The sequence below is a fragment of the Condylura cristata genome, unplaced genomic scaffold (assembly GCF_000260355.1).
Source record: "Condylura cristata isolate star-nosed mole 26May11 unplaced genomic scaffold, ConCri1.0 scaffold00004, whole genome shotgun sequence".
Lineage (NCBI taxonomy): Eukaryota > Metazoa > Chordata > Mammalia > Eulipotyphla > Talpidae > Condylura > Condylura cristata.
Window position 1 is genome coordinate 35630504 of NW_004567105.1, and position 11578 is coordinate 35642081.

Sequence of the window (11578 nt, forward strand, 5' to 3'; positions counted from 1 at the left end):
GAAAAGGAAAAATACCAGATGGTTTCACCCATAGCAGGAGTATAAAGGACCAGGGGAGAAAATAATAATAAAAATGAACAGCAATATACCAGAGATATTTTATGGGGATGGAGTGGGGAATGGGATCAAAAATGGTGAGGGGAAGGAAATGCACTTGACTATGGTGATGGCACACGGGTGAATTGGTGGTAGGAAATCCACGGGGATTACAACTGAGATGGAAAAAGGCACAAAATGATGTAAAAAATCAACTATTATTAAAACAAAAACAAAAACACTTTCATTACAACGGAATGAAAAAATGAAAGCCACTAACAGAGTAAAGCTTCCTCTGGGAAAATGTCAGCCCAGACACAGCAGCACCTTTCTCTCTTCTGTCTTGTAGCCAATGGGGCAACTCTGTGGCTATTTCTCCACAGTAAATGCCATGGACCTGCCCGGAACGAAACCAGCCTGTCCAGCTAACCAGCAACACCAGGATGGCTGCTTTCTCCTGACAAGGTAACTGTGCACCGCTATTCCCCTGCTCTCTAACACCATGGATTTAGATTTCGCATCAGTGACTGATGTGAATCTGACTTGTATTGCTCTGAATCTGGGATTTGGGCCCATGGGGGGGGGGGTGCGAACTGGGCTGTTTTGGGGATCAGCGCGCTTCCCTGCAGTGGCCATCAGACATTGTTTTGAAACAGGCCCTGAGGCGCCACATCACAGTCCTGAGGGCCAGGGGATGGCAGGTGGGAAACTCACTCTTAGCGTCGCCCCAGTCGTCAGACTCGGGGGGCAGCTTTCGCAGGTAGTCCTTGAGGAGCAGCTCATAGCGGGGGATGCGCTGCACAGGCTCCAGCATGTGGTGCTGCAGCGTCAGGCTCCCACAGACCTTCTGCTTCTGTAACAAGAACCAGCAGCAGAGAAAGAGTTAAAGAGGAGCCTGGATGGCCTCAAGGCTCATGCTGGGGGGAGGGGGAAGCGACAATGTATCCCTACAAGAGTCTTGTGCTGGGACCTGGACTACTTCTGGGGTGCTATCAAGGCAATCAAGGCAGGCTCAAAGCCCTACCCCAGTCTATGAAACAAAAAGCTTTGGGGCCAAAGCCTGGGGCCTTACCTGTGACATTGACCTTTGAGGACCAGCAATCTAGAGCAAAAGCAGGAAGAACAGCTGGCAGGACTTTAAGCAAGAACATTCCAGATTGCTAGAAACCACTTCAATTAAGCACTTCACAAGGGTTTGTGAAGTCACATTTTTTAAATCATATTCCAGAGGTTTTCAACACTACCATCTACTTAATGAGGTTCGCTCAGCCCACCTGTGTTAAGTGACTGTGACCTCGGCAGAAACCGTTTAAAATAAAGTGACCATAAATGTCATTTCCTCTAAGCTTCAGAAAGGTTCCACGCAGAAGAACAGCATGATCTGGGTAGCCTGCTGTGTGGCAGGAGATTTAAATTTTTCATTAGGCAATGGACTTCTGTCTTATCAGAAAGCAAACGCTGTAAAGAGGGCTTCCTTTCTGCAGGTAAAATGGAGTCTGTGGCTTTTGCTTTCAATGAGCTTTGAACATGAGAGGGAGAAGGTGACTTGACAAATAAGATGTGCTCTTGCTAATACTAAACAAAGAGAAATACCACAAAGACACTCACTGACCTCCCCATGATCAGGTAAAAGGGCAGCAAGACTCGGTTCTTGCCTTCAAAGCAAATAAACAGACTTCACAGAGGAGAAGAACATGAAGTTGAGCTCTGAGGAGCTGTGCTTGACAGGAGGTCAGGGGTGTGAGGAGGGAGGGCAGGGAGGGGACTCAGGTCAGGCCCAGCAGTGGGTGTGAAACAAATGTCCAGTGAAATGGAGCAGATGGGCTTTGTTGCAAATACAGCATCCACAGGAGATCAGACTGAGAAGACAAGGTGATGTGGTGTATGTAACAAAGTCAAGCTGAGCTTAGACCTGCCTTGACGGGGGCAGGTTTTCAGTGTTGTCATGAGCCTGGACTAAAAGAGGGCTGTGGGCTCCAGGGAGCCACAGAAGGCTGGGGTGGTCACCATCATCGCAGGCTGGGGAAAGAGCTGGAGGGCTTTTTAGTTCTCCTGTCTGACTTTCTCCACCACCAATCTGTCGTGAGCCTGTAGGTTTCCATCTAAACTTGTCTATCGCTGCTTCACACCTGAAAGGTCTGTGGCTCAGAAACCAGGTATATTTTCTGGGATTACGAGACACTGAGGGGCAGGTGAGGATTCCAAACCAGAGAAGGAGGTCAGATGACCCCTGACCCCATCACCCTTAACGTCTTCATGGGCCAGAGGACAGACTCTGCAGATAGAATGTTCCAGCAGAGGAAGCCCAGAGCGCTGTCACCACACAGCAGTCATCCTTGCCCTCAACAGGTCCAGGCCAGGCATCCTGAACATGGCGCCTTATAGGTGGGTGTGTGGACAGAACGAGGAGCAGTGACAGGGAGAGGCTGTGCTGACCAGCTCCCGTGAGTGGGAGGACAGTGAGGTGACGGGCTGAGCAAAATCAGCCAGAAGGCAAAACATGGTACCGGTGGAATACAAGTAGCCAAAGGAAACAAACGTCCAGTAATCCTTGGACTCTGTGTAAAATATACTGGTTACCAGAGGGGCTGGTGGGGGGAGCAGGGTGTCAACCCGAGACTCTGCTGGGAGCTCAACCGCCCTGTGAGAGCTGAGCTCTGGAGCAGACACAGGGCCTCCCTCGCAAGCCAGGATCACACGGGAACCCAAGGCTATTCAACCCCAAACCTGTGTGGGCCATTAGCAGCTGCACAGTAGGTTTGGTGACTGAAGTTGGAGATAAACCGAAGGGACTAAAACCACTTTCAGTGGGAAGAGAAGAGTGGGACCCAAGCAGCTACAGGTTATCCTGAATGTCCAAGAATCAGCAAAGCTTTGGGACCTTCAAAAGATGGGCCAGCACCACCAGCACTCTCAGATGCCACGGAGCCTTTTGATAAGTGAGAGTACACGTAACTGGATCAGTGTCTCGGGCCTTTCCGTGTAAAGAGTAGATCTAGAAGACCTTGTGGTGCAACTGGAGACATGTTTATTCTTGAAGGAAAAGTTCTGTTACCTGAATTTCCTCAACCACCGATTTGAACTGGGGGATGCGCTCTGTCATGTTTTTGACCAATTCCATCGCATTGTCAAATCCTTTCACATATTCTCCATACATCTTAAGGAATGGGGCCAATTTCTGAAGGATGTCACCAATTCTTGGGGTAGTGTCCCTGTGGAAAAATACAGAAACAAAGACATTTAAGATTTTTATCAAATGAGAGAGCTGGATTCCAGATGAGTGATTGTTTCCACACATACCCTGTGCTGTATAAGTTCTGTTTGCCACAAGCCTGCTAGAGATTTTAGGGCTGTACCATGGTGGGGACTGGGGGGGGGGGCAGGCTACAGGGCTCTTGAGGCTCCTGACCACCCCAAACATATTGTCTCTACTAGTCAAAAGGCCATCTGGACAACAGAGAGATGATATTCAACTAACACCCAAAATGGATTACAACTATTTTTCTGTTCTATTCTATGTGGTTTAATTTTTTTAAAACAAATTTATTTGATTGTTTACAGATCTTGCACCACAGCTTCTAGCCATGGTGTGTAATGGAAAGATTTAGCAGAAATATTGGGCCTCACCCCTGCGTGGCGGGAGGGGTTCGTTTGACACTGACTAGCATGTGAGGGGAGGGAGGGGGGGCTGCCTTAGATGGGGCTTGCTCTTCTTACCATTCTTGCATTCGTTTTTCCAACTCTGGCAGTAGGAATTTACTATGGAAGGCATGTATGGATGCAATATTAGAAAAGATTTTATTCACCATCTCTGCTTGGAATGAGCCTCGGTTTGCTTCTTCCAATAGTTTGCAATAAAATACCTGTACAAGAGAATCAAACACACGTTACTTCAAGGGTACCCACTAAGCACCTAGCACTGGGCTGTGTAAGCACTGGGTTCTCAGAGGCTTTTCGTTGAAATGGTAGAAACGTTCACAGTGCAAAGTAAATCAGCCCTTTATGAAACCTTGGGTGGGTCTCTGGTTTTGTGGATGTGATGACTTTGTTTCCACTTAGAAGAGATGGTACTAAGTATACGCCTGGTTTGACTATTTCAGTTCTTGAATGTTTTCTTCTTTTTAGTGACAAGGAATGCCTGAGAACTTAACACACTGCTGGGGGGTATAAAGATCTCCCCCACACAGAGGCCGGGGCCTCAGCTCAGCAGCACCCACAAGCTGCTGTGCCTCGCAGCTGCTGCCTACTACCCATGGGCAGGAGGCTACTTTTTCCTAATGTCCAGATGGCAGTTCAGTTTCTAAACTCACCTCCACTGCATTTTCTTGGGAGGCAAAAAACACAAAATGTCCGTAGAGACTCTGGCAGAGAGGAGGCCATCCTAACTAAGACTCAGATTCTAAAAGATCAGCAAGAGCAACTAAGAAGTGAATAAGGTTTAAAAAATGGAAGCAAAGAAAGATGGAAAGAAAAACCCCAGTAGAGAAGAAGGCACCACTCCACCCTGGGAGTAGGCAAACGTCAGGCCCGTAACCCTCGGGAGGACAGCGGCCACCTGACCCCAACTCCATATGACCTGGCTGGTGGATGGTGAACTTTTTGGGAAAGTGGGTATTTGAGATGTGACCTTGTTATTTCAAAAACATAAGCCTGAACCTGGCCCCGAGGCACATGGAGGGAGGCACATGGCTCTGGGGACCAGGGACAAGGAGGTGTGCCCAGAACCCCAGCACCCCGAGGTTCACCTTTCAGTTCCTACCACCACCACCCATGAGGTCACCTCCTCTAGTCAGGAGTCTGTATTAATGCTCTATCAGTATCTTGCCTTTTTATCAGGGAGACAGGATTCAGGAGCTTTAATCTGTAACAGTCATCCTTAGGACACATCTAAAAACTTTCCTCACATGGAGTGATTTACCAAAAAGAAGGCTTGTGATGACCCCAAAGGCTGCACCTCAGGAAAGTACAAATCCTCGTCCCGTGCTTCTCCCATTCAGCAGACATGGACCGTGTGGCTTTGTGTCCAGCCCACAGTGGCCTGAGCTTCAGCTCCTCAGAGCTGGACAGCGCAGGGGCAGTGAGAATCATGCTGTTCTTACTTCCACTTCAGAATCACTGGTCTCTTGTTCAGATTATAGTAGCTGTCAGGGTGGCGATGGTAGAGTGCCCAGGAGCCCACAGGTGTTTGGGGGGAAGACAGGCAGAGGGATGTGGGTGTTCCTCTCTGTTCTCTATGGAGTGTAAGGTCTTTTGCCCAGGAGCTCACTGACAGCTGAAAATGCTACCGATTTCTGTGAGGAAGTAGCTTCACTGGCCCATAACAGACCCTCCTCTGCAGTTTCTAAAGCTCCTTAATTACTCAATGTAAATGATGTACAATGGCAAAGAATATAACCCTGAGAGGGAACCATACCTGTAAGAGGTCAAGTCGGCTGACATAAGCTCTTTCTGTGAGCAGAAGTTCATTGGCTATTTTGTGCAGTTTTTGCTCATTCGTCTCCTAAAAACAGAATAGACATTCATAGGTTAGGAACTGAAGCCTAGCCAGTAATGCGCACCCCAAAACACCTGTCATCATCTTGTTCCAACCACTCTGTGTGGCCTTGTTCCCCCTTGCTCTCTCAGACACCTCATCTCATTATTGGATCCACACATACAACTCTTTGCCTTAGAAAGTTATGGAAAATTTCAATCATAAATAACAGGAGACAAAACAGTAAGCAGCATCCAGGGTGCCGTCCATCATTGACATTCAAGAGCCACCGTCCACTTGCTGTTAGTCCTGTGTACGGATGCCCCTACCCTCACCCTTTACCCAAATTACTTTAAGTAAATCCAAATACTTTATTTCCTTAGTCCATATTTATTTAACCCTTAGCTATACTTGCATTCGTTCTAGTTCTGTGAGGGTTAGGCTGTTTTTCCTTGTTAGCTGCTCTGTGTTGTATCCCCTGTGATGCTTCAAAAGCCATGACATTTGGTGAGGGGCACCACCTGGAGCTGGCAGACACCAGTGCCCCTCACTATCATACCACTGTCCAGACACATCTCTTCTGGAAATCTGTTATCCTGGCCATGTTCCATCCCCTTCCTGTTTCCTGGCTTTAGAACCTGAACTGCTTAAAAGCAGCTCCCAACGGGATATTAGCATCTGTCCTTTAAGTTCTCACCAATGCTGCTGGACTCTGCTCATATTTCTTTCAAGTCCAGCCGGTTAGCAGTTGTCCTTGTACAGTCCAGTCCCGTTTTCTCTTTTTGGTTTTAGGTGGGAGGGCTCTTACCCAACATGTGGCACTGTAAGAGGAGTCTTTCCAAAACTGTTCTGGGTAATCCTCCTTGCTACAGAAAGAAAAGCCTGCTACAGCCCTCGCCTCACTGACAGCACAAAACCCAGACACTGCGACACTCAGAGCTGCAGAAATCTCCTCTCTAGCTTTGTAAACTTCTTTCTCCTCTTCCCTGCACAGGCTGGCCCCTCTCAGCACAGGGACCTGCCCCTTTCTCCAGCACACCCGGGGCACTGTCCAGCCTCTCCCCTGTCGTCCCTCTGCCCGGCGAGTGCCCACGCTGCCTCTCTGGTGCTAAGATGCATTTCCCTCTTGGTTCCACTGCTGTGTTCAAGCACCCAGACTCCCCAGGCTTGGCTCAGCCAGAACACATATAATACTTGGCTCTGAAACACCTTTTCAGGCAGAAATTTCTACCTGGTAACTTTGCTGAAATACCCTTTCATTCTAGCAGAGCATGAAGTGTAGCAAGACTTTAGGACAAACTCTAGTACCAAAAAAGCCCAAAGTATATTTTAAATCAGTGTCTAATTTGTATAAGTGCTCCATATTTTTTTAAAAGGAAAAGGTGAGAAATTTAATTACATTAAACTTAAGATAGCTTAAGTTTAATTGCATTAAACTTCAGACAGCTTCATTCTTATAACCATTGGGTTAAATATTTTAGGTAGATTCCCATGATTCTGGGTATAAATGCCACATTTTAAGCCGTGTCAACCTGCCTCTGCTGTGTACACTGCATCCATCTAAAATGCATGTTGCCTTCTTGGGGCTGCACTGAGATGAGATATTTTTGTAGGAAGTCTTTAGGCAAAGCAACTGTTTAAATAATGCGTGGTCTCAGAAATACTGACATAGTAACTATGTACACACAAATTCCTAACGAGCCAGGTTCTGATTTACCTTAACAGAACATGACGGCAGGCATCCCTCCCGAATTTGATGATATCCAGATATGGTTAGTGTGTCCTCCCCATTACCATGCAGCCTTTCCTTTGGGGACATAGACCTACTCCCCAGATTTAAGAGAGGTCCTGGATGAATCAAGAGCGCAGAGAAATCCCTCCATGAGGAAAGAAGACATACACCGAGGGCTTGGAAAACAAGATTCCCTTATTTCAAGGAAGAACCATGGGAGCAGACATCTTCCTTTCTTTTTTAAGATTTTTAATTATTTATGCATACAGAAATGGGGTACAGGCCAGAGGTGCAGGGGCAGTGAGAGGAGTCACCAGAGACAGAGTGGGGAACAGAACAGGCAGATCGACAAAGTACACGGCTGAGAGGAGCAGCGGGCAAGACAGGACAGGTCTGCCGCACCATGTGGGTGACGTCACCTCTGGGGCCGGGCCGGGGATGGAACTTCCACTGAGGCAGCCACAGCTTGGTTTCGCTGTACAGTGCAGCACTCCAACCTGCTGCTCTACCAGGGAGGGCCCGGGAGCAGACATCTTTCTTGGCTGCTCCCTGCAAGTGAGGGCACCCAGGCTCAAGAGCACAGCACATTCCTCCCCAAGCAGATGGAGTCATGAGTACCACCCTGTGAGCTATGGCTAGAACCACCCAGGAAATTTAGATAATATGAAACGTGTTCAGTATATTCCACAAAACTGAAAAATATTCAAATCATTTTTTAAACCATCACTACAGAGAAGTAAAATACTTACTGGAATGTTAATGTGACTTTCATTTAACCACATCATAACTACGTAAGAGAGTTATCCGCAATTCAAAGGAAGAGATTAATATGCCAGTCTTCATACTCGCAGCAAACACTGACTTCCAGCAACACTACACACTGTATGTGTGTGTGTGTGTGAGTGTGATGTGAACCAGATATGTTGATCTATATGTATATTTTTTAATTTGGGTAGAAAAACTGGGGTGTAGGCCAGAGGTGTGCGTACAGGGGATGAGAGGATTCACCAGAAACTGAGTGAGGAGAACAGGTATATTGACTGAAATCTACTGCTGAGAGAAGCAGTGAGCAAGACAGGAGAGGTCTGCTGTGTCCTATGTGGGTCAGCTCCCTGGTCAGGGATTAAACTCAGCCATAGTGGGATAGCACTCAGACTTAACTCCTAGGGCACCAGGGAGGCCCCTAATCTATAGTTTACAAATAGTAAAATTCACCCTCCCTGGGGACAGTTTTAGGACAAATGCTTATAATCAAGTCACCACCACCACAATCAAGACAGAACAATTCTCTGGTCTTCTGCAGTCAACATCACCCCACTCCCACCACCAGCTCCCAGGAACCACTCATCTGCCCTTTTCTGGAATGTGGGGTGAGTGGGGTCTCACAAAGGAGTCTCTTCAGTCTTGCCACTCCTGCTTATCAGCAGGCATCTGTCATACCCCAGTTGGCTTTAACTTACAATGGTAAGTAACCTGACTCACTCACTGTCTTTTCTATGTTCTCATTCTAGTTCTGATGAATATCCTTAAAGGAAAGAATGCAGCAGAGTTTGTGCCAGGGCACAATAATACATCTTTTATAAGACAGAATTCATTAACCCACAGGCTGTGGGCCTATTGTTATTCTACTAAGAAGTCACCCCAAAGACTTTGCTACCCCCTGTGGATCTATTATTGCTCTATTGAGAACCTGAAGGCTTCCATATCCCCCAGATCTTAAATACAAAATTTATCAAAACAAAAACAAAAACAAAAACAAAAACAAAACCAACTTTTGCTGACTGCAAATCACACTGCAGCTGAACTTAGCAAACTGTGGAAACCCTGGTCAGACTTTGCAAAACCCAAGGGGGCTGCCAGCAGTGATAAGAAAACTGTGCTCCTCCTTCATATGATGGTATTGTAACCCAAGGCCACTGACCTTAAGAAAACAACATCCAGAGAGGCAGGAGTAAGTTTGCTGATGTAGGCTTTAGCCACTCACTATTTGTACAAAGCTACCAGGCATTTTGCATGGCAGTGAAGAGATGCCAAGCTCCTAGAGCCTGAGGGGACAGTTGCAGCACAAATGCTTATAATCAAGTCACCACCACCACAATCAAGACAGAACAATTCTCTGGTCTTCTGTAGCCAATGTCACCCCACTCCCACCATCAGCTCCTGGAAACCATTCATATGCCCTTTTCTAGAATGTGGGGTGAGTGGGGTCTCACAGAGGAGCCTCTTCAGTCTTGCCACTCTTGCTTATAAGAAGCCATCTGTCATATCCCAGTTGACTTTATCTAACACTGGCAAGGAACCTGACTCACTGGCTCTCTTTTCTATGTTCTCATTCTAGTTCTGATGAATATCCTTAAAGAAAAGGATGCAAGTTAATCAGAAGAACAATAACACTGTCTTTAATGAGGACAGCTAATGTTTACTGCTTCTCAGGAACCAGACAATGTTGTGATCATCTGACACAAACTGACCCTGACAAATCTATAACATAGGTGCCATTATTACTCCTACTTTACAGGCTGCACACACACACACAACACAACACATACAACACCCCAAAGGCTCAAAGAGGCTAGATAATTTGTCCAGTGTCACACAGTTCGAGGGGACTGAATCCGACTCCAACCAAAGACAACGGTGTGATTTTAAATAACTATTCGGTAAATGGTTGATTCTCTTTCTTTGTAAGGCAAAGCAAGACTGTAAGTGCCCGCCAGGCAGCAGAAAAGTGAAACACAAGCTGTCTGCTTAGTGAAGGAGTGTGGTATGACTATGCACTTGAATTTACTAGGTATTCATTTTTTTTCCAACACAAAATCTATGTAAAGCAGACTTTTTAGAACTTTGGTTATAAAAAATTAGTTTAGAACACAACTGTGAACACTTTGGGGGAGAAATATAAGCTCGACTGTGTTACATGGGGTTTTGTAACACTCTCAGGCTTACGCTAAAATAACGGCCAGAGTAGTATTGCATAGCTGACACATGAGGCTATAGCTTTAGTTTTAAAAATAACACTAAACAGGTAAAGTTGTACAGTACTATGTGCTACTTCAAAATTCTATAATCTCTGCTCTGTGCCCAGCACAGTACTAAAAAGCCATTTATTCTTTAGAAAATAGTAATTGTCACATGACAACTGATTTAATAACCCTATTTTCTCCCACTGGAATCTAATAAACAGGCTTCACTTTTCAAAGTGATTGTAATCATGCTGTTTAAAAGGCATCTCTCTTTTCATATCCCCCTAAAATATCAGGGATTGGCTTTCTTTTTTCACTTGCAAATATATGATACTATACTTATAATGGAACCAGAGTCCCAGTGCAATGCCTCAAGCTCAAATTAGAGAAGAGCTGAACCATCAATCAGAGAAGAAAGAGGCAGTGCTAGCCAGTAAGGGATAATGACTTTCTTTTCCCTTTCTGCTTATGGAACTTTCTAGGCTCTCCCTGGGAGAGCCTTGAAGGCACCCTGAATGGAGCCAGGGGTATCCTCTCCTGGGTAAGGCCAGCCTGGTGTGGCCTTCGTGCCCACCAGCTGTGCCTCTGGGTTCGCATAGGCTCTGGCTGCCTTGTCCATCAGATGCCTGCTTATGGCAGGAGCTGGGGCCCTGAGCAAACTAAATAACTGAACAGGTGGAAAAAACTGGTGTGGAGTCGGCCATTCACTTTTAAAATCTCAGTGCCAATCGCCTGGGCACAGGCCTCAAAACCACCAAGTAGGGAAACAGGCAGGAATTTCATGCATGTGAACAAATAATTACAATTTCCAGAAAGAGGCTTTAAGGACAGAATCTTCAAATATTTTCAGTGCATCAGATGTTTTATTAACTCTTCAATAGGCATTCTCATGTGACTTCATTTTAAACAGGAAGAATTTTTTAGAGACAATCAAAACTGCTAAAAGGGCCCTCCGTGGTGGCGCAATGGGTTTGGATGCAACACTGCAAGCTGACTGCAGCCGCTTCAGTGCAAGTTCAGTCCTGAGCCCTGGAGGTGATCCACGTGGCACAGCAGATCTCTCCTATCTCACCTGCTGCTCCCTTCAGCAGTGTACTTCGTTGATCTGCCTGTTCTGCTCTCCATTCTGTCTCTGGTGTATTCTCTCACTGCTCCTGCACCTCTGGCCCGTACCCCAGTTCTGTATGCATAAATAATTTTTTTTTAAATTGCTAAGAAAGTACCTGGAAGCAGAGATGGGCCAAACACTACACAACAATCACTTCAGCGACATCTTTAAAGATAGAGCACCCAATGCCACAATAGTGAAGGCAAGGATAAACAGATGGGACTACATCAAGTTAAAGAGCTTCTGTACAGCAAAAGAGACATTAC

At 46.2% G+C, this 11578-nt stretch overlaps 1 protein-coding gene across 3 annotated transcripts in view; it reads right to left on the reverse strand.

Annotated features, from left to right (window-relative positions):
• The window catches only part of FGD4 (FYVE, RhoGEF and PH domain containing 4), a 56302-nt gene that overhangs the window by 21539 nt on the left and 23185 nt on the right, over positions 1-11578 (reverse strand). For all 3 annotated transcript variants that reach the window (XM_004676525.2, XM_012720511.1, XM_012720512.1), the window contains 4 exons: positions 5450-5536; positions 3754-3899; positions 3092-3248; positions 751-889 (listed from right to left, as the gene is read on the reverse strand). In XM_004676525.2, the coding sequence (XP_004676582.1) occupies positions 751-889; positions 3092-3248; positions 3754-3899; positions 5450-5536 (529 nt within the window). The remainder of the gene's footprint in view (positions 1-750; positions 890-3091; positions 3249-3753; positions 3900-5449; positions 5537-11578) is intronic.